The sequence below is a fragment of the Anolis carolinensis genome, chromosome 2 (assembly GCF_035594765.1).
Source record: "Anolis carolinensis isolate JA03-04 chromosome 2, rAnoCar3.1.pri, whole genome shotgun sequence".
Classification (NCBI taxonomy): domain Eukaryota; kingdom Metazoa; phylum Chordata; class Lepidosauria; order Squamata; family Dactyloidae; genus Anolis; species Anolis carolinensis.
In genome coordinates this window covers 8,616,206-8,639,711 of record NC_085842.1, presented here as the reverse complement: position 1 = coordinate 8,639,711, position 23,506 = coordinate 8,616,206, and the positions used below count along the sequence as shown (strand labels likewise).

At 46.5% G+C, this 23,506-nt stretch overlaps 3 protein-coding genes across 3 annotated transcripts in view; 2 read left to right on the top strand and 1 right to left on the bottom strand.

Moving 5' to 3' along the window:
- LOC100562976 (zinc finger protein 658B) overlaps positions 1 to 23,506 on the top strand; it is a 488,523-nt gene that overhangs the window by 343,813 nt on the left and 121,204 nt on the right. The window lies entirely within an intron of this gene.
- Positions 1 to 23,506, bottom strand: part of LOC100563175 (zinc finger protein 208) — a 97,805-nt gene that overhangs the window by 5,927 nt on the left and 68,372 nt on the right. Inside the window, 2 exon segments of the mRNA XM_062974314.1 lie at positions 971 to 1,097; positions 3,007 to 3,171. Coding sequence (XP_062830384.1) covers positions 971 to 1,097; positions 3,007 to 3,171 — 292 coding nt within the window.
- Positions 7,961 to 22,806, top strand: LOC134296937 (zinc finger protein 239-like). Its single transcript, XM_062973122.1, has 2 exons — positions 7,961 to 8,068; positions 18,755 to 22,806. The coding sequence occupies exon 2, from the start codon at positions 19,039 to 19,041 to the stop codon at positions 20,179 to 20,181; it is 1,143 nt and encodes a 380-aa protein (XP_062829192.1). The 5' UTR covers positions 7,961 to 8,068; positions 18,755 to 19,038; the 3' UTR covers positions 20,182 to 22,806.

Sequence of the window (23,506 nt, the reverse complement as noted above, 5' to 3'; positions counted from 1 at the left end):
TGTTGCTCAGCCCAGCCTGGTTTTTTATTCCGTCTCCTTCTCTCTGGGGAATGGATGCTGCAAAGAACTATTAACGACTAAGGTTCCTTCAGGCAAGGGAGAGTCTTTTTAAAATCCCACCGCTGCCACCAAATTACAATGATGTCATCAAGAGGAAAGAAATCTTTAAATTCCCACCTCTGACACCAATTGCGGAGATGTGGAGGAGTTTCTATTAATTAATTATATTTATATTATTGCTATATATTTTATATCCGCTGCCACCAGATATTTTATTTAAAAGCTGCCACCAGAGGTAAAGATGTTTATAAGGCGGCCACCAGATGTTAAGGGGATTATCAACTCTTGCCACCACTATGGGATGATATAGCCATTGGCTACTTAGAGAGGAGACTTTTAAATTTTTCTTTTTCTTCTTTCTTGTTTGTTTTTGATGGTAATATAGATTTCAGAGACTGAGATGTTAAAAAGAACAATAACACATTTATTCAGGCACAAGCTTAATGGTTACAGTAACGTCTTTTTAGAGGCACTTGGACTAACAGTTGCGAAGCTATATTGAGGTGTTTCCAACTTCTTAAAACGTTACTTCTTTCTCTACTGCTTTAAACTGCAGTCACCCTGTGAATTACAATCACAGACTATCTGTTCCTTATCTGGAAACAGACAACCTTAAAATAAGCCACCAAACTTATTTTAAATTGACTCAAAATTAAGCATTCGAGTCTCTCTGATTCTCCAACTGAGAATCAGTCTTCCCTGTGCTTCAACAGAACACAGACTGACTGCTTTTAAAACATTCCCTCATTTTTCTCCAAACGACGGTTGGCTCCGCCTTCGTTACGATGGCAACCTGCCTCAGAATGCTAACCCTAACACAAGCCCTGCCTTGTGGACCCTCAGTGACTGTGATGATTTAGGCTAATACTGCCTTTTGAAACAGAAATCCCCATCAGTGAGGGAGCCTTACCAAGAGAGTCCACAATCCCATTCATCTCCTCCATGATCTGCTTGTGCAAGGCTTTCTGATCCGGATTCAGGAGAACCCACTCCTCCAGGGAGAAATCCACAGCCACGTCCTCAAAGGCGATTGGGCCCTGGCGGAAGAAGAAAATATTCCCTTCTCACGTGAGAGCTATCAAGAAAAATGATAACAAGAAATTCTTTAAAGCAGATTTACATTCCTGTTGGTTGTTTGAAAGGGAAAGGGCCAAGGCCTCCCTGTCACAGTTGTAAGCTTTGTAGAGACGACGGGTTAGTCACAGTCAGAACAAATTCTCAATTGATATGTAGAATCAGAAATGGAATCTGAGCTTGTTCCAGCCTTTATTGTGATGCCCAGAACTGGACACAGTGTTGTTCCAGGTGAGGTCTCCCCAAAGCAGAAAGAAGGTCACCATGACTTCCCTGAATCTAGACACGATATTCCTTGGGATGCAGCCCAAAATCTCATACTCTTTTCAGCTGCTGCATCACACTGTTGGCTCATGTTCAACTTGTAGTCCTTTAACACTAAACCCTGGTACTAGCGGGTTCTGACCAGTTGTACCTCTTGGTTAACTCCTTGACATAGCCTCAGTGTTCACCCCTGTCTAAGGCTCTTCCCATGACCTTGTAGCACCTTAACTTCCTTCTTGTTTACAAGTTCCACTCGGTGCACTTTGCCCAGCTCATTTTATGTTTTTATTGCTGTGTTTCTCAAGTGTTTTATAATGACTGTGATTTTTAATGCCTTTTAAATTTATTTGTGTGTTTTTGTATTTGATATTATTGTATGTTGGTTTTATATCTGTAAGCCGCCCCGAGTCCCTCTGGGGAGATGGTGGCGGGGTACAAAAATAAAATGATGATGATTATTATTATTAACACTCCAAGATCGCATCATATGAATGATTGTCAAGCCAGGTGTCGCCCCTCCTGCATTTCCTTCATACCAAGCTGAAGTGGAACCTTAAGATGAAGGGGGTGTGCCTAGATATCTTGAACTCTTATGAAGTGCTGTCCATGGAAGCTATGATCATTGAAATCCCAGATTTCGAGGAGGCATCACTGGGTTTTAATCCCTTATAAAACCTATCTTTTAAAAACTATATGATTGGCAAAGAATGTCGAGGCAACCCAGGGTCAGACCCAAACATTGATTCCATAAAGAGTGCATAATAGCAAACAAACAGATCTGCTCCCTCTATAATGATTAACTATCCACATCAAACGATCTCCTCCTTATAAAAATTCAAGAGTCTAAACAGCTGCTGCAACTGCTTATGGGCCAAGTCAAGATAACTGGATGGTCATTGTTAGGGGACCTCTTTTTGGTCCATTCTTGGAGATAGAGACAACCTTTGCCTCCTCCAGCCTGCTGGGACTTCTCCTGTTCCCAAAAATGAAGAAAGAGGATTGCCAGTGGTTCTGGGATTACTGCTGTTAGTTCAATACTCTTGGGTGTAATTCACCTGGCCCTGGAGACTGAGCGTGGCCAGGTATTCCTGGGCCACTTCTTTACCTATTTTGGGTTGCATTTCCCCAGTTGCTCCATCTTGCTCAGGAAGAATACCCATTTCCTTTTGGGAGAAGACTGAGGCCATGTTCTAACTCTTCCCTATCCCTGCTTAGCATCTCACCACCTTCTCCAGGCACAGACTCTACTCTTGGCACATTTTCTCTTCTAACCTCATTTTCTGATTTAGATCGTTAGACCTTTTCCCTATTTATGCTGGTTAGTCCTTTACATTCTTTGGTGACCCCCCCTCCTTTCCATTTCTTGTACATGCCCCTCTTCAATCTTAGCTCCCTTGAAAGTTCTTTGAATATCCATTCTGATTTCTTTTGTTTTCTGTTAATATTTTTCCCTCCTTGTGGCGCTGTTTGCAATTGTGCCTTCAGTATTTCACTTGTAAGGAAACGCATTCCATCTTGTCTGTTTCAACAGTTATTTGCTGATTAATCCTGGAACCAAAGGCACCCCGGCAGGCCCCGTCCTCCTCTCCCAGGAATCCTCCTGCTTACCTGACTCAGTCCCACTCCATCGCAAAGGGGGAGAAACGGCTGAGGATTCGGCAACAGCATCATTCCAGACCCTGGAGAGAGAGCAAGGGGTGGAAAGCTGGTCACAGAAACAGGCCTCAGAGGTGACCATTGCAGTCCTATAAAGAAACCCATGAGGAAACGACCCTAAGAACACAAGCGCATTCAACAGCCCAAGAAGATCTACAATGTGAGGGTTTAGGACTTTATCTCGCAAGCAGTGCTGTGAGGATATTCGAGTGAAACTAGCACTGGGCTTGGTGTTTCAATTGACTAAAGTGATTCTTTCCTGTCTTTTTATCTTCCATCTCAGTTTCAGGGCTCGGCTCAGCTTAGGGTCCCACCTGGGAAGACACTGAAGGGCTGCATTTTCAGTTCTATTGCAAGAAAGAAAACTGCAAATCAAACTGAAGATACACCTCTAGCAACCCAATGCTGACATATAACAATAACAATAGCAGTAGTAGCAGTAGGAGTAATAACAATAATAATTTCATTTTTACTCGCCTCTCCTTGCAGTTCGAGGCAGGTTACCACAAAATTTTAAAAACATGAACATTGCCAAAATTCAACAAAGATACATCTATATATATAAAAGAGTGATGGCATCACGGCAATTCACAAAACAACAAAAGTACAGGCCCCCCAACCTCAAAATTTGACAACACAACCCATCATCCACGCCTCAAGGTTGATACAACAAAAAGAAAAGAAAAATAAAGTCCTAATTAGAGGGAGAGCAATAATTTTTTTTATCCAATTGCTGCCAGTTTAGAGGGCTAATCTCTGCCCACCTGGTTGCCTAGCAACCAAGGGACAGCAAGGTTTCAGTTAGGGGACAGGCAGATTTAGGCCTCACTTAGACTTCTTCCACAGATTATCTAATTTGCACTGGATTATATGGCAGTGTAGACTCAAGGCCCTTCCACACAGCTATATAACCCATTTATAATCTTATATTATCTGCTTTGCACTGGATTATCTTGACTCCACACTGCCATATAATCCACTTCAGTGGGCATTTTATACAGCTGTGAAGAAGGGGCCTCATATAATCCAGTTCTAAGCTGATAATTTAAGATGATCAATATACAGTAGAGTCTCACTTATCCAACGTAAACAGGCCGGCAGGATAAGTGAATATGTTGGATAATAAGAAGGGATTCAGGAAAAGCCAATTAAACATCAAATTAGGTAATCGTTATACAAATTAAGCACCAAAACATCATATTATACAACAAATTTGACAGAAAAAGTAGTTCCATGCGCAGTAATGCTATGTAGTATTTACAGTAGAGTCTCACTTATCCAACACTCGCTTATCCAATGCATTTTTGTAGTCAATGCTTTCAATATATCGTGATATTTTGGTGCTAAATTCATAAATACAGTAATTACTATATAGCATTACTGTGTACTGAACTACTTTTGCTGACAAATTTGTTGTCTAACATGATGTTTTGGTGCTTAATTTGTAAAATCATAACTTAATTTGATGTTTAATAGGGTTTTCCTTAATTCTTCATTATCCAACATATTCGCTTATCCAACGGTCTGCCGGCCCGTTTATGTTGGATAAGTGAGACTCTACTGTACTGTATTTACAAATTTACCACTAAAATATCACAATGAATTTAAAACACTGACTACAAAAACATTGATTATGAAAAGGCAGACTGCGTTGGATAATCCAGAACATTGTATAAGCTAATGTTGGATAAGTGAGAGTCTTCTTTAATATGAAATAATTACTGGGATAGAATAATGCAGAACAATATAATCTCTAAAACCAGGACAGTAAATAAACAGGGGAATTCCACACAGGAAATAATTGGGGCCAGCTAACACCTCCCAACAAAGTATTCCCATCATCAAAGTCTGGAAAATCCTCTGTTTTCTCAGGGCCACAGACAGTAGAAGCACATAAAATATCGCAAACACCACTCTGAAAACAAGGGAATTCCAGACAGGAAACAATCAGGGCCAGCTAACACCTCCCAACAAAAAATTCACTCAGGGAGGAAACAGCCAGGCTTTAAAGCTGCAAGGCCATTACATCCTAATCATTTTTCCTAATTGCAGCATTCATACTTGCCTCCAACAAACAAAAAAAACCAATCAGAAATATTGTATATTCACAACCTTTAGGAAATAATATCCCCTGATGGCGCAGCGTGTTAAAGCGCTGAGCTGCTGAACTTCTGGACCGAAAGGCCACAGGTTTGAATTGGGGGAGCAGAGAGAGCCCCCACTGTTAGCCCCAGCTTCTGCCAACCCAGAAGTTCGAAAACATGCAAATGTGAGTGCATCAATAGGTACTGCTCCGGCGGGAAGGTAACGCCGCTCCATGTAGTCATCCCACATGACCTTGGAGGAGTCTACGGACAAAGCCGGCTCTTCGGCTTAGAAATGGAGATGAGCACCAACCTCCAGAGTCAGACACGACTGGACTTAATGTCTGGGGAAAACCTTTACCCTTGACCTTAACTACCACCAATTCCTCAATACTTTATTTCCCATACCACCAGACTTCGCCACAGCAACGCGTGGCCGGGCACATCTAGTATTTCTATAAAAGATCCACATTAAAACTGCCTTTCTATAAAATACATATTAAAGTCCTTAAAACATCACAGAAAAGACATGAGTTTAAGATATATACCCCTCTCAAGGCCAAATGATCCGGCATGTTCACCTTCTGAAGCTCAAACTGTGGGTGTGCAATCATCCCCCCAAAGCGGGATTTCCACTGGCACAAAACCCCAAAACTCCCAGAAGAGTTCCTTCTTACCCGGGCTGTGGCGCAGGCTGTTGAGCAGCTGCAATAAATCACTCTGACCATGAGGTCATGAGTTCAAGGCCAGCCCGTGGCGGGGTGAGCACCCGTCAATTTAAAATAAAAAATAGCCCCTGCTCGTTGCTGACCTAGCCACCCGAAAGTTGCATCTATCAAGTAGGAAATAAGGTGCCACTTATGAAAGTGGGGAGGCAAGTTTAACTAATTTATGACCTGGAATGAGGAAGTGCTGTCAGAGTGGATGATGAAGCAGCTGCTCCCCCCGTGGCCAGAATCGAATAGATCCTCAGAAGAAGGATAAATTGCCTCTGCGTCTGTCTGTCTCTGTTTGATGTGTTTATGGGCATTGAATGTTTGCCCTATGTGTGTATAATGTGATCCGCCCTGAGTCCCCTTCGGGGTGAGAAAGAAGGGTGGAATATAAATACTGGAAATAAATAAATAAATAAATTACCCTGCAAGGTGGCAGCCCCGTCTCCTTCCCGCTTCAGCTCCTTCTGCCTGAGACTCTGGGTGGTGTCTGGTGGAGATTCCTCTGGTGCAGGGACTTCCATGGAGTTATTATTATGGGCCTGGAAGAGCACAGAGCATTCCAGAAGGAGTTTGGGAAAAGTTCAGAAATATCAGAGACCTATAGACCTTTTTGGAAAGAATAACTCTGAGATGGGAACCTAGTTTGGAACCAATGCCCCCCTCCCCCTCCCATCATTGTCTATGTTCTATCTTGAGCAGAGCATCAACCAAGCTGAGGGTAGAGATGGAGGGGCAGAGCAGGTGGGGAGAGAGGCCGAGGGAGCAGGGCCTTGCTTATCCCCCACATCGGTCCCATCTTGGAAGAAAGGCAGGATGTACGTTTGACCTGTCCATCAGTCTCCAGGTTAGTGAAACCCAGAGGGAATGCTCTCACCTGTCCTTCCTGCTCCTTGTCCTCGGCCCGACTCAGGAGGAAGCCTTCCGCCAGGGCCACCGCCTGGGAACAGGTCTCTGCCCCACACTCTCGGACCCAGCTCCCCATCTCTGGGGGCAGGATGCTCAGGAACTGCTCCAGGGTCACCAGGTCCAGCACCTCGGCCTTGGTGTGCTGCTCTGGCTTCAGCCACTGGCGGCACAGATCGTGGAGACGACTGCAAACCCCTCTGGGTCCTTCACCCTCTTGGTAGGAGGACTGCCTGAAGCGCTGGCGCTGTGTGTCCGAGCTGTCAAGGTCCACACTCAGGGACTCATGTCTGGTTCTTTCCCAGGATTCCCCACTGCCCCCAGGTCCTGCTTCAGGCCCACGTGAGTTGGGTCTCTCCATGTTGGAACCACTCTGGTGAAGAACCCAACCGTATCCAAGATGTTTTTCCTCCTCTTCTTTCTTTCAAGGGAAGGAAATCCCTCCACAGGCTCTACACCGAGATTCTCAGCCCAAAATCACATTTCCTCTGTGAAAGAAAGGCAGAATTACACAAAGAGACTTTGGGAGGCCTATTACAACATTATTATGTATTATTATAAGCATATACAGTCTATTATATTATTAGCATAGCACAATATTGGTATGAGGGGAAAACCTTGACCTTTTGCCTATTACAACATTATTATGTATTATTATCTGTCTATCCAGCCTATTGTCTTCTTACCTCAGCGCCCTTCCTTCACCCGGATGAGGCCTCGGCCTTCCCAACGGTCCCTCAGCCACTCACGTGACCCCGCCCACGGCTCTGGGTCTAGGGAGAGGAGGAAACTGCCAGTCCCGTCAGAGCTACACTTCAGGTTCTGAAGCGACACATTAGGCAGCAGGGAAACACCGTCTGGAGGAGGCCGGAGGAGGCTGCTTCCCCGACACGACCCCTCAATCCTTCCTTCCTTCCTTCCTGGCCTGGCCCTCCCTCCCCCGCTTCAGCCCGGCGCTTCCTGGAGCGGTGGCCGGTCCCCATGGGCGGGTCCCGGGAATGACCGTTAATGGCCGAACGGGGAGATTCTGCCCGGAGACTGATGACGTCAGGGAGGAAGACGGATTCCCATTGGCGGACGGAGGAGCGTCTCTCTCTCTCTCTCTGCGCAGGGCTCCGTTCAACTGCCGAGAAGCCCCGCCCCTCTATGGGCATCCTGCCCGCGGCTGCCATGTTAGGCCCGGGCGGAAGTCCACCGAGAAAAGGAGGCCTTTCCTAGAGAGGAGACGGGCCGGCGCCTTTCCCTGTGCGCTCACTTCCGGAGGAGGAAGGAAAGGCCTTTCGGAGAGAGAAGAAGAAAGCGGAGGAGAGGGTGAGTGTGAGTGCGAGTGCGAGTGGGGGGGCTGTGTGGGTCTCCGAGTTTGCCCCCGCGCCTTGCCCTCCGCCCGGGCTCTGCCTCTGCTCCCGGGCCTGCCTCCCTCCCGGTCGGGGCCTGCTCTGCCCGGGGGAGGCTGCGGCCTGCTCTGCCCATCCTCATCAAATTTACCACTGTCCCCCCCCCCCCCCCCCCCACGCACACACATGTTTCAGAATGTTTCACTTGTTCACTGATTTTGGGGAATTTTAAAAAGTTTTTATGAACAACATTTTTTTTAAAAAAAAAAACAACTAAAAGAGCGATCTCCTTGAATTTCTGTTTTCAATGACACAACATAACAAGGGCACCATTCTCACCAAGTTCCATAAAGGTTTTCACATTCACTAATTTTAACCAACTTAAACTTAACGGTACTATTTCCCTGGAAGACCCCAGAGGCCATTCAGTCCAGCCCCCTTCTGCACACTCAAACCACCCCAACAGATACCCATTCAGCCTTTGAAATATTCATAACAACAATGATAGGAAAGCTAGTAGGTCAACTTTGGAGTTACTGCCTCTCAACTTTGCTTACCTCACAAAACTCCCAAGAATCCTCTTTTATGGCTCTTCCGGTGTGCTTTCGGAGAGTAAATGTTCTATGCTACTCCCCCCTGATATTTATCCTCTAGACTGGTTCACTATCTGATGTCCCGTCCCTCGAGGTTTTTATTCTGATCCCTTTCTCACCCAGAGTTTTAATTTTTAATCTAGTTTTTAAATGTAGTGTTCATGCGGCCCGCTCTTGTTATATTGCTGTTTTGATCTTATGTTGTACTGTTTATTTTATGTAATGTATTATTTAATTGTATTATGTTATGGTTATATTGTATTGTCTTGGGCATGGCCCCATGTAAGCCGCCCCGAGTCCCCATCGGGGAGATGGTGGCGGGGTATAAATAAAGTTTTATTATTATTATTATTATTATTATTAATCTCAGAATCCCTTTTGAGAATGAATATGGTTTTCCCCCATCAAAACCTTTAAGAAGGAGGAGGAGGAGAAGGCACAAGGCAGTCAGGAGGATTCTGGATTCATCCCCCCCCCCCCATCAAACAGGGAAGGAGGGGGCACGGTTGAGCAGCGCTTCTGAATATCATCCTTTGTGCCAATTTGGTGACTCAATTTATTTATTATTTATTTATTTGCAGTATTTCAATTCCGCCCTTCTTTCTCACCCCGAAGGGGACTCAGGGCGGATTACAATGAACACATATATGGCAAACTGTGATGAACCATGGGCCTTGTAGTCCTGCTCAGGACATTGTAATCCCTGATGAAGATGAAAACTTGGGTTTTTTACCTCCCCAGTCTGAACTGGATTCCTCTCAGCCAGATCTTTCCCAGGCAGATCTGGAAACCTTGCACCTGCAAGAAAGTTGTGCCCCAGAAATATGTCAAACAACCCCAGAGCCTACTTCTCCCGTGTTCTTGCGCCGGGAGTTTTGTAAACAACAGAGAAGTTTGGATTCAGCTTCGCGCAGGAGTGCGAGGATAGCAGCTAAGAATGTTGCCAATTAACATTGGTTCTCGTGAGAATCTTTAAGGAGTTTAACATCTGGTCTCAGAGTTTAGCTTTCGTTTCTGATTCCCAGAGAACCGCTTTGGTGAGAAAGTTGGACTCTATATAGGTGTTTTGCCCGCGTAGCAACTTCGCGGAGTCAATTCGTCAGCCTACGGAGCGAGTTGTGTCTGGACAGCGCGCTCCGATTCAAGCCTCGCTTCAGCTCAAGCCTTGCCTTGCTATCCAGCCTTCGCCTTGCTTCCCAGCCTTTGTTTACCTACGGACTTTGCCTTGTTTCCCAGGACTAATCCTTGCCTTGTTTCACGGATTTTACCAAGTTATTCCACGGACCTTGTTCTTGTTCTTAGTTACCTTGTTCCACGTTCAAGCCTTGTTTCAAGTATCAAGTTATTTCCTAGCCACGCTCAAGTTTTATGGACTAAGGACCTTGTCATCTCCCCTCACTTTGCTTGGCAAAGTGAGTGTTTCGGTTATTGGATTACAACTTTGGACCTTAATATTTCTTATTGGACATTGCTTTTTTGGACTAATTCTGACCTTTTCTGAAGGGTCTAATTCTGGACTATTTTCTATACTTATTTTTATTAACTTTATATATTCCTTCAATAAAGATATTAGTTAGATTCTGGCCTCTGTGTATGGTTATTGGTGCCTCTGCCGCCTGGGTTGTGACAGTTTGACTCCGCCACCCATAAGCACCAACTAACCGAGGCCAGGATGTCTACCGGAGCCGCGCCGGCTGGACAGCCGCTCAGCTACACCATCAGCAAGGACGAAGTGGACCGCATCCGTGACAGACTCAACGCGCAGGATGGAGAAATAAAAGGGTTGAGGGAGCGCGGAGTTCGCCTCCCGGCCATGGCGTTGCCTACCAAGTTTTCTGGAGAAGCTGCTAAGGTTCATGTTTTCCGCCGCCAATGTCAAGCTTATCTAGAGGCCCGTGATGCCGAGTTTCCCCAAGAAGACATCAAGGTGGCGTGGGTCTACAGTCTTCTAGACGGACCAGCGGCTAGCTGGGCGACGGCCCTGTTTGATCAAGCCTCCCCCCACCTAAGTTCAGCACAACGCTTCTTGGATCACCTTAAGGAGACCTGGGGAATCGAGGACAATTTGGAGGCAGCCGGTCACAAACTCCGGCGCCTTCTTCAAGGAGACAGACCCATGTCTCAGTACATAGCCGAGTTCCGCGTGCTGGCCCACAACACCGGCTGGAACGATGTAGCCCTCAGAGGACAATTTCGGGAGGGTCTCAACATTGAAATGCTGGAAGAAATCTCCAAGGTGGATCCTCCCCAGACCCTCGAGGCACTCATTGATCAATGTTTACGGGCTGAAGTCATGATTGCCAACAGGAAACAATGGGTTCGAGGCCAGGGCGGTAGAGCCGGGGCAAAACCCCCCGCTCCCGCCAGTGTTCAGCCACGTCCGGTGTGGAGACCCCCGCCGCCAACCCCATACCCCAGAGGAGGCGAGGAGGTGCCGATGCAGTTGGGCAATGTGCGTCCCAGACTAGATGCCGCCGAGAAGGCCCGTCGTCAACGCTTGAACCTCTGCTGGTACTGCGGGAACGGGGGCCACTTCGCCAGAGAGTGCCCAGCCAAAGGGAAGCCTGCCGCCCGTCTTGCGGCAGCGTCCTCCACGGAGTCGAAGGCGTCTGAGCCGACTGGCACACAGCCGGCGGGGGAAGCCAACGACCGGGTGTAGAGAGGCTCGCCAACCCGGTCAAAAAATCCATCCAAGAGCCGCCAACCGGGGTCCTGTTCCTTCTCGTGGTCACATTATGGTCAGCAAAAAGGGGACCCGTCATGATCCACGCCATGATAGACTCTGGAGCTACCAACAATTTCATCGATAGAGAGTATGCCGACTCTCTGGGATTACAATATCATGATTTCAAGAATGCCCGTGTGGTGCAAGCCATAGACGGCCGTCCCCTCAAGACGGGCCCCGTAAGCCAGTGGTCGGAACCCACCAGGATGTGGATAAGGGAACATATGGAAGAGATTTCCTTCTTTGTTACCGAGGTTCCCCATTTCCCTGTGATTTTGGGAATTCCATGGCTGACACTCCACGACCCTAACATCTCCTGGTCCAACAGAGAACTGCAGTTTGCTTCACCGTACTGCCAAAACCATTGCCTCGTAGCCAAGGTATGCCATGCCACAGACTCCGAGCCCATCATCACCTTGCCAAAGAAGTACTCCGAGTATTGGGATGTATTCAATGAGAAAGAAGCCGAAAAATTACCCCCACATAGACCTTATGACTGTGCCATTGACTTGGTGGAGGGGGCCCCGATCCCGCGAGGGCATCTCTACTCCCTGACTGAACCAGAGCAAGAAGCTCTCAGGGAATTCTTAGAGACAAACCTTCGCAAGGGGTTCATCAGACCCTCTCAATCCCCAGCCGCCTCCCCAGTGATGTTTGTGAAGAAGAAGTCAGGGGAATTACGCTTGGTGGTGGACTATAGAGCATTGAACAATATCACCAAGCGGAACAGCTATCCCCTGCCCTTAATCTCGGATCTACTGGACCGACTTCGAGGAGCCAAGGTCTACACCAAGCTGGATCTTCGGGGGGCTTATAATCTAGTTCGCATCAGAGAAGGGGACGAGTGGAAGACCGCCTTCCAGACTAAATTCGGATTATTCGAGTCCCGAGTTATGAATTTCGGTTTATGCGGAGCTCCCGCAACGTTCCAGCATTTTGTCAACGATATTTTTCAGGACTATCTAGACAGATTCTTGATAATCTACCTGGACGATTTTTTGGTGTTTTCCAGATCACAATCAGAACATGAGAACCACGTCAAAATGGTGTTGCAACGACTGCGGGATCATGGACTTTATGCCAAGCTAGAAAAATGCGCTTTTGATCTACAAGAGGTAGATTTCCTCGGCTACCGCATCTCGCCTCTAGGGCTTTCCATGGATCCAGCCAAAGTTTCAGCAGTATTGGAATGGCGGGCGCCAACTAACAAGAAAGAGGTGCAACGTTTCTTGGGGTTCGCGAACTACTACCGCAAGTTCATTCCAGATTTTGCCCGCTGGTCCGACCCCATCACTAGCTGCATCCGTGGGAAGCAGCCTTTCCGCTGGACTGATCAAGCAGAGAAAGGGTTCCAGCAACTGAAGAAACTATTCACCTCCCAGCCAATTCTACAGCACCCAAATCCTGGAACCCCTTTTGTGGTGCAAGCGGACGCCTCTGATGTGGCAATTGGGGCTGTACTCTTACAACCGGTGGGAGATCACCTCCACCCCTGTGCCTTTTATTCTCGTCAACTAACCACACCAGAGAGGAATTACACCATTTGGGAAAAAGAACTACTGGCCATAAAGGCAGCCTTTGAAACTTGGAGACATTGGCTAGAAGGGGCCAAATTCCCCATTGAAGTCCACACTGATCATCGTAATCTAGAACATCTAAGAACTGCCCGCAAACTAAATCAGAGGCAGCAACGTTGGGCTTTATTCTTTGAACGTTTCAACTTCCAGATCCATTATGTGACCCCAGCTCAAACCAAGCAAGCAGACGCCCTGTCACGTAAACCGGAATACGCTGCAGGGCGCAAGGAGACCTTTGAATCCCAACTGCTACAACCTGAGAACTTTGCCACGCTCACAGTGGGGAACACCAAATCCAGTCCCATTGGTTCAACTTCCCCTACTCCAGGACCCATCTGTGCTCAAGAAATCAGGGCTAGTCAGCAAGCAGATGCCTGGGCGCAGGATCAACTTCGCCAAGGTCTGCATTTTCCCTTTTCGCTTAAAGATGGGCTGCTCTGCTATAGAAATCATGTTTATATCCCACCCGGACCGGGCAGGGAAAAAGCGCTTCGTCTGTGTCATGACTGCAAACCAGCAGGACACTTCGGACTATTTAAAACCATGCATTTGATCCTAAGAGATTTTTGGTGGCCCAAGATCCGCAAGGATGTGGAAAAATATGTCAACACCTGCCCAGTATGCCAGCGCTCCAAGATACGAAGGGAGAAGCCCTCAGGGCTTTTGCACCCCCTTCCTACCCCATCTCGCCCATGGGAAATAATTTCCGCGGATTTCATCACTGACCTACCACCTTCCTGTGGATTCACCACGATCTTAGTGGTGGTGGACCTATTCACCAAGTTAGCCCATTTCATTCCCTGCGAAGGCCTCCCCACGGCCAAAGAAACTGCGGATCTATTTCTTCAGCATGTTTTCAGACTACATGGATTGCCCAAGAGTTTAGTCACAGACCGTGGATCTCAATTCACCTCTCGTTTTTGGAAGGCACTACAAAATCTACTGGGCATAGACTCTCGCTTATCTTCAGCTCATCATCCCCAAACAGATGGGCAAACGGAGCGCACCAATGCCACTTTGGAGCAGTATCTTCGCTGTTATGTAAACTACCAACAGGACAATTGGGCTTCTCTGTTACCACTGTCTGAGTTTGCCTACAATAATGGAGTTCAAGCTTCTACAAAAGAAACGCCGTTCTTTGCAAACTACGGTTTCCATCCACGTTTCTTTCCCCCTGTCATTGAAACTTCAGAAGTTCCCGCAGCAGAGGATTGGCTGCAGGAACTCACAGCGGTGCAACAACTTTTGCTCCAGCAACTGGACCAAGCCAAGGAGGACTATAAACGCCACGCTGACAAACACCGCCAGCCGGGCCCCGAAATCAAGGTAGGAGATCGGGTTTTTCTGTCCACTCGCTTTCTGCCCTCCCACCGCCCATGCCGGAAGTTAGATTGGCCCCTATCCAGTGGTGGCGCAATTAAACCCCGTGACTTTCAAACTCCAACTTCCGCGTTCAATGCGCATTCACCCAGTGTTTCACCGTTCCCTGCTCCTTCCGGCGGATGGTGTGCGTCCTGATACAGACCAACCGGCCCCCCCTCCTGTTTTGATGAATGGGGAGGAGGAGTTCGAGGTTGAGGACATTTTGGATTCTCGCTTTCATCGCCGCCGCCTACAATATCTCATTGACTGGGTGGGTTTTGGGCCTGAGGAACGCTCTTGGGAAGACGCCTCCACAGTCCACGCTCCTGATCTAACCCGTCGCTTCCATCTGACCTATCCCACCAAACCGCGACCTCGCGCCTCGGGGAGAGGACCCCAGTTTGGGAGGGGCCCTGAGGAGGGGGATAGTGTGATGAACCATGGGCCTTGTAGTCCTGCTCAGGACATTGTAATCCCTGATGAAGATGAAAACTTGGGTTTTTTACCTCCCCAGTCTGAACTGGATTCCTCTCAGCCAGATCTTTCCCAGGCAGATCTGGAAACCTTGCACCTGCAAGAAAGTTGTGCCCCAGAAATATGTCAAACAACCCCAGAGCCTACTTCTCCCGTGTTCTTGCGCCGGGAGTTTTGTAAACAACAGAGAAGTTTGGATTCAGCTTCGCGCAGGAGTGCGAGGATAGCAGCTAAGAATGTTGCCAATTAACATTGGTTCTCGTGAGAATCTTTAAGGAGTTTAACATCTGGTCTCAGAGTTTAGCTTTCGTTTCTGATTCCCAGAGAACCGCTTTGGTGAGAAAGTTGGACTCTATATAGGTGTTTTGCCCGCGTAGCAACTTCGCGGAGTCAATTCGTCAGCCTACGGAGCGAGTTGTGTCTGGACAGCGCGCTCCGATTCAAGCCTCGCTTCAGCTCAAGCCTTGCCTTGCTATCCAGCCTTCGCCTTGCTTCCCAGCCTTTGTTTACCTACGGACTTTGCCTTGTTTCCCAGGACTAATCCTTGCCTTGTTTCACGGATTTTACCAAGTTATTCCACGGACCTTGTTCTTGTTCTTAGTTACCTTGTTCCACGTTCAAGCCTTGTTTCAAGTATCAAGTTATTTCCTAGCCACGCTCAAGTTTTATGGACTAAGGACCTTGTCATCTCCCCTCACTTTGCTTGGCAAAGTGAGTGTTTCGGTTATTGGATTACAACTTTGGACCTTAATATTTCTTATTGGACATTGCTTTTTTGGACTAATTCTGACCTTTTCTGAAGGGTCTAATTCTGGACTATTTTCTATACTTATTTTTATTAACTTTATATATTCCTTCAATAAAGATATTAGTTAGATTCTGGCCTCTGTGTATGGTTATTGGTGCCTCTGCCGCCTGGGTCGTGACACAAACATTCAATGCCAACAGACAAACAACATACATTAGACAGACTCAGAGGCATTTTTAACATTTTTCCAGCTTCACGATTCCGGCCACAGGGGGAGCTGTTGCTTCACCGTCCAGTAGTGGCTGTACTTCCTCATTCCTTTCCTCGTGTTTTGCTGGCAGTTTTATGGTGTTGTAAATCAGCCTCCCGCATAAAGCGTCCCTAAATTTCCCTAATTGACAGGTGCAACTGTCTTTCGGAGCAGCATAGGTCAACAGCAAGCCGGGGCTATTAATGGTCGGAGGCTTAACCCGACCCGGGCTTCAAACCTCTCGGTCAGTAGTGATTTATAGCAGCTGGTTACTAGCCAGTTGCGCCACAGCCCGGCCCTCAAGTTCTATTCCTCCCCTTTTCCTGTCTCAAGAAACCCATTGAGGAGGGAGGCCTTGGAGGGGGCATTTGCGAGGGGAGAGGGAGGGGCCCCAGAGGAGGCTTTTGTGGGGAGAGTTCTTGGAGGGGGCAAAGGAGGGAGGGAGGGAGGGAGGGAGGGGGATTCAGATCAAGGAGGAAAGGAAGACCACCCTCTCCTCCACCCAATGACTTGATTCCAAGACATTATATTTCATGCTCTCCTTATGGAATCTGCCAGTGTCCTACCTGACAGAAATCCAGTTTCATCTGGATGAATGTGTATCATTTTTGAGGAGATCCACTTCGGCAGCTAGAGGATGGATTGCACTTTTGACCACAAAAAGAATAATATATATTGGGAGCCTTTTTAAAAAAATTATAAGCAACTGTACAGATTGCAGAGGTTTCGATTCCGCATTTGCTTCTCCTTTTCAGAAGGCAAAAGCCCAACCTTGCAATTTACAGAGTTATAATATCATCATCATCATCATCATTATTTCTATCCCGCTTTCTCTTTCTTAAAAGGAGACCCAAAGCCATTCAGAATAAAAGCAACACAGCATATCATGTAAAGTCGAGAAACACACACATTAAAATTAAACATTGACACTATTAAAAAACAAGCAGTTACATCCAATTAGAAGCCTATTCTGAGCCATCCCAGCAAAAGTAAGCAGGCCCAACCAGTCGTCTTGTTGGCAATGAAAGCAGTCATGCACGTGTGGCTGAAACACCTGCTTGACGCTTTCAGTTGGGCCAATACGTTTGAGGGCAACACGCAGGACTTGGAGCTGGCTGCCCTCCCAGTAGACTGAAGAGCCCTCTCCAAGACTAGGAGGCAAATTGGATCCCGCAATCTGCAATTATTGTAAGGAGAAACCCATGGCACTTGTGAATGTGATCAGTAAACTGTGGGGGACCATTTATCTGGTGGAACAAGCTATACAATGCACTGCTTAGGAAACAAGCCTGGTCCTACCCAGATGACAGTTTCAGCTCAACTGGCAGGTGATGCTCAATAAAACCCCTGCAAATGGGCTCCCAGGGCCAAAGAGGGGCCTGTAGTGGGTGCAGTGAACTTGATGGCTTCCTTCCTACCTCTTTAGCTGTAGCACAAACATCACGTCACCTTATTTATTATTTATTTGTTTACAGTATTTATATTCCGCCCTTCTCACCCCAAAGGGGACTCAGGGCGGATTACAATGAACACATATATGGCAAACATTCAATGCCAACAGACAAACCACATACATTAGACAGACTCAGAGGCATTTTAAACATTTTTCCAGCTTCATGATTCCGGCCACAGGGGGAGCTGTTGCTTCACCATCCAGAAGTGGCTGTACTTCCTCATTCCTTTCCTCGTGTTTTGCTGGCAGTTTTATGGTGTTGTGAATTAGCCTCCCGCATAAAGCGTCCCTAAATTTCCCTAATTGACAGGTGCAACTGTCTTTCAGGGCTGCATAGGTCAACAGCAAGCTGGGGCTATTAATGGTCGGAGGCTTAACCCGACCCGGGCTTCGAACTCATGACCTCCTTTAACACATCATTTTAGTTTTGGGCACAACATTGTCTCCTGAGCAAAATGCCGAGTTATTACAAAACCAAAATGTCCTGCCTTTCCAATTTTAATGTTTTCCCGTCCTTGTTGCCTTTCTCTGAATCTGCTGCAGTTGGACAGTGTCCTTTCTAAAATGGGATGAATTGAGCGGAACTGGGCAGGAATCATGTCTCCCACCCCAGGTGATGCTGGACTCCAATCTCCAGTATCCCCTGTCTTTCTGTGTGGGAAGAGTTGATGGGAGTTGGAGTGCAGAAACATCTGCAGGGCAGCAGGGTTCCCACTCACCCTGGGGTCCATCCATCCATCCATCTCCTTTACACCCCTCTCTCACGTACTGCTGCTAGGCTGAGTGCTTTCCACCCTGTGCTTCTACCCCTGTTTTTGTGCAGTTTGCATTTTCCTTTGTTTTTCTCTTTGCACTTGTTCTGCCTGAAGTTATATACCTTTGTGATACAGGTTTTGTAAGAATGCAATATGTCAAGGAACTTCATGGCCTAATGTGCTCTCAGTGTTTCCAGGTGTCTTGCTTCAGAAACGTGGGGCAGGGATCATGCTGCAGGGATAGAGAAGATCAGGAAAATAACTTTTTCCTGATTTGGAAGAAATCCACTAAAGACAATGGAGTATTTTTCTGCCATGACTGATCACTTGGGATGGTCTGTCCGTAAAGGTGGTCACTCAAGTTCTGAGTTTGGATATGAGGAAGCAAGATCTAGGCAGGAAATGTTTTGCAACCTTAGCCCCTTTCTGTGCTGACCATATTGTTAGAGGTCTTCCTTTACAAAGGTTGGATTGCACTCTTAACACATTGCAATGCAAGAAATCTCATACACAGAATCTTGGGCCAACATCCCCTTTGCAGGGCTTGTTCTTTGTTGGGCAAGTGTTAAAGTACTTCTCACCAGGCAATGCACTCTTATCAGTTGGGCCAGTCTTTCTCCCTTCTTCCCCTGCATTTGCTACAGCGCTAGGCTATTGTTCTTCATATCCAGTGAGATCTTTCTTTGCTCCACTCCTGATAAGATTTTCCTCTCATTCGTCCGGCAGGTAACCTCTGAATGAATCTTCTGAAGAACACTTTGCCCTTTGCATTAGGTCTGAAATGAAAGTACACAGCACTGATAAGAAGACAAAATAAGTTGGAGAAATTATATTTCAAGCTACATATCTGTGTATTCAAGGAGGAGAAGGAGAATTGTGCTGTAAAAAGTGGGGCTTGGTAAAGAAAAAAGACTACAGCAATACAGAGACTAAGAAGAGGAAATCTTGTCCTGTTCAGGAGTACATATCTGTGAACTCTGGCATAATATTTGAATCATAAATGTAAAAGAATGGAAAATCTGCAATCCTTGTCAAAACCACACACACGGGAGAAGCGACATAATTGTATGGACTGTGGGAAATGTTTCATTTGGAGAAGTTCCCTTAATAAACATCAACAAACTCACAGAGGAGAGAAGCCATATAAATGTGTGGAATGTGGAAAGAGCTTCAGTCAGAGTGGCCATCTGAGTATCCATCAAATGATCCACACAGGGGAGAAGCCATATAAATGCGTGGAATGTGGAAAGAGCTTCAGTCAGAGTGGAACCCTGCATTCCCATCAAAGGACCCATACAGGGGAGAAACCACATAAATGCATAGAATGTGGAAAAAGCTTCAGTCAGAGTGGACAGCTGCGTATCCATCAAAGGAGCCATACAGGGGAGAAGCCACATGAATGCATGGAATGTGGAAAGAACTTCAGTCATAGTGGAATGCTGCGTTCCCATCAACAAACTCACACAGGGGAGAAACCACATACATGCGTGGAATGTGGAAAGAGCTTCAGACAGTGTGGACAGCTGCATTCTCATCGAAGAATTCACACAGGGGAGAAGCCATATAAATGTGTGGAATGTGGAAAGAGCTTCAGTCAGAGTGGACATCTGCATTCTCATCAAAGAACTCACACAGGGGAGAGGCCACATAAATGCATGGAATGTGGAAAGGGCTTCAATCATAGTGGATATCTGCGTACCCATCAAAGGACCCACACAGGGGAGAAGCCACATAAGTGTATGGAATGTGGGAAGAGCTTCAGTCAGAGTGGAAATCTCCATATCCATGAAAGGACCCATAGAGGGGAGAAGCCGCATAAATGCATGGAATGTGGAATGAGCTTCAGTCAGAGTGGAGATCTGAATTCCCATCAAAGGACCCACACTGGGGAGAGGCCACATAAATGCATGGAATGTGGAAAGGGCTTCAGTCATAGATCGACTCTTCGTTTCCATCAAAGGACCCACACAGGGGAGAAGCCACATAAATGCATGGATTGTGGAATGAGCTTCAGTCAGAGTGGACATCTGCAGTCCCATCAAAGAACCCACACAGGGGAGAAACCACATAAATGCATGGAATGTGGAAAGGGCTTCAGTCAAAGTGGAAGTCTGCGTACCCATCAAAGAACCCACACGGGAGAAGCCACATAAATGAGCTTCATTCACTGTGCAAATCTGCACACCCATGAAAGGACCCACACAAGGGAGAAACCATATAAATGCATGGAATGTGGGAAAAGCTTCCGTCAGAGTGGACATCTGCGTTCCCATCAAAGGACCCACACAGAAGAGAAGCCATAAATGCATGGAACATCGAAAGAGCTTCACACAAGGTTCAGCATGCACTGGACATCAAAGGACTCACATAGCTAGAGGAGACCTGCCTTTGTTTCCTCGTTCTGGTGAAAAAATTCTCTAGGCAAGAGTCCCAGGCAGACAGAATTGACAGAAAAAGGAAGGCCGCCATATTTCTCTCTGTCATGTACAGCAGTTTGTGTGGTCTGGCTTGACTGATTCTGGGGGCAGGTCTCCCACAGAGGAGGACTTTTCTCAGTATTGCATTCAGTTTGGAAGCTAGTTTACCTGACCTGTTTCTCCTCAAGAAAAGCATTGCAGGCTTCTGGAATGATGTGGAAGATTTTTTTAAAATGAACATCAGCTAAGATGTCATCATAAAAGGGTTCTGGAAAAGAATAGCTCTTTTGTAGCAGATACATTAGTACTCTTGCCCTGGATCTTGTCTCTGCTGACCCTTGGATAGAATTCTGGACTCTAGCCTTGTTCCTATAATCCTGTTCCGGATTCTATTATACCCTGAGTCATTGACTTTAAATTCTGGATTGACTAGTTTTGTTGATTTATGGACTTCAGTTTCCTTCTGGCTTGACTTAGGAATTCTGACTACGGTTTGTACTCTTGCATTCTTGGTTGTTATTTTCTGAACTATGGTTCTCCAGAGACTGGCTGTAGGGAATGACAGAGAGCTGGGTATGTTTAGCTTGGAGAAAAGAAGGGAAGGCTTCTCCCTCGGCAGGGAAGGAGGAATAGGCCACCCAGTTTTTCTTTAGGTTAATAGGACCCCCTGACTGTCAGATAGAAAAAGACATAATGGATAGGAATGCATTACACATGCCTCCAGTGTGTAATAATACAGTTCTTAATAAACGTGTTCACAGCACAGTACTCTAAACGGTTAAGGAAACAGAGAAGATGCTCCTAGAGGAACGGCAGAGTCACGTCCTGTCCTCTCTAGGGAAGAATGGGAGTGGCTTGTATGTGCGCTTCCTTCTCTGCCATACGACTTGCTATCTACCATTTTATAGAATCACTAGCTGTGCCCGGCCACGCGTTGCTGTGGCGAAGTATGGTGGAAGGGCCTTGAGTCTACACTGCCATATAATCCAGTGCAAATTAGATAATCTGTGGAAGAGGCCTAAGTGAGGCCTAAATCTGCCTGTCCCCTAACTGAACCCTGGCTCTCCCTTGGCTGAGTTGGTTGCTAGGAAACCAAGTGGGCAGAGATTAGCCCTCTAAACTGGTAGTAATTAGATAAAAACAATTATTGCTCTCCCTCTAATTAGGACTTTATTTTTCTTTTCTTTTTGTTGTATCAACCTAGAGGCATGGATGATGGGTTGTGTTGTCAAATTTCGAGGTTGGGGGGGCCAGTAGTTTTGTTGTTTTGTGGGTCGCCGTGATGCCATCACTCTTTTATATATATAGATAGAATTGCAAGAGACCTCGTGGGCCATCGAGTCCAACCCCCAGCTAAGAAGCAGGGAAATCACATTCAGATCAGCCCTGACAGATGGCCATCCAGCCTTTGTTTAAAAGCCTCTGAAGAAGGGGCCTCCACCGCACTCCGGGGCCGAGAGAGAGTTCCACTGCTGAACAGCCCTTCTCACAGTGAGGAAGTTCTTCCTAATGTTCAGGTGTTCCATTGCGTCCTAGTCTCCAGGGCAGCAGAAAGGAAGCCTGCTCCCTCCTCCCTATGACTTCCCCTCACATCTTGATCCCTGGCCCTCATCATGTCTCCTCTCTCTCAGCCTTCTTTTCTTGGGCTACACATGCCCAACTCTTTAAGCCGCTCCTTGGGCTTGTTCTCCAGACCCTTGATCATTTTAGACACCCTCCTCTGGACACATTCCAGCTTAGAGTCAACATCTCCCTTCAAATCTGGTGCCAGAATTGAACACGGTGTCATTCCAGGTGTGGTCTCATTTATTTCTTGGAGGCCTTGCCCTAATTGTCTGCATGTATAATCCATTACCATCCTTATTGTGTGAAGTTACTGTTATGTTTGTGAGTATCTTTGTATATTAAGAGAAGACCTGTAAATAATTATGAGTAGCAAATAAATCAAGAATAAAACCTCCAGGGACTTTGGATGAAAGTCAGAACTCAAGAGTGTTTATTCAAAGAGAAGAGCTACTTTACAAGGCCAGAGGCTGTGAAACTGTGATCAGGACTCTGCACTGTTTTGGGGATTGTAACATGTTGAAGTGGGAATGATTGTATATAGAGTTGTTTTAATGTAATTGAGTTATAGTGATGCAATGTGAGCTGGAGATTGCATCATGCACTGTCTGCTGTCCACTATGCGAGTGTGTAAAGAGTTAACTGTGTATTGCATCAGACAGCAGAGGTGATTATAAATAGCTCCCTGTGTTATCTCTCTTCTCTCTGCCCTCCGCTCTTTTGTCTCTCTGCACTCTGTATGTATATATCGTCTTGAGAGTTTTCCGTTTGTTAGTAAATCTTTTGTAGAAAGCCAAACAGGCTTCAGCCTCTTTATTGGTGCCAGTGATTCTTCGTTGATCTTCCGCTGCATGTGTGTTTATTCAAACCGTGCGCTCTGACATAACCAACTACTTGCCTATGAGACAGTCTGTCCCATTGCGCAGCTTGCAGAGGCCGTGAGAGGATTGAATTTGCATGCCTACCTAGCAAGGGTGTCACAGGAATTTAATGATTTCAGCTAGTCGGCGTAAAAGCCACGAGGGTATCTGCCTGGTGGGCAAATGCTAAATTTACAATCTGACCCCCAATGAAGAATTGAAGTCCACCAGGAGGTTGAAGGCAAGTGACAGAAGTTTTATTCAAAAATCCTTTTTCACCCCAGAGATTCACGCATACGGTGTGATCATGACCCAGAATCCCCACAGAGTCACGCAGGCTAGTGTCGATACAAGGACGGCTTGAATTAGAACTAAACTCACAGAAATTGCCACCCAATTTTACCAGGGGAAGGAGGAAGCAGAAGAAAAGGGAAAAAGAGAGAGCTGAGCGAAAGGAATGCAAAGAGTTTATGGCGATGATAGATGAACGGGAGCCTTGGTGGGGTCTATATAGAAGGAAAAGTTCATATGGAGGGAATCATTGACGTCCGTGCGTATTCAAAGTTGATCTTACCAAAGATTGGTATAACAGAAAAATTTGTAAGAAAAATTCGTCATTTGAAAATGTATGTGTATAT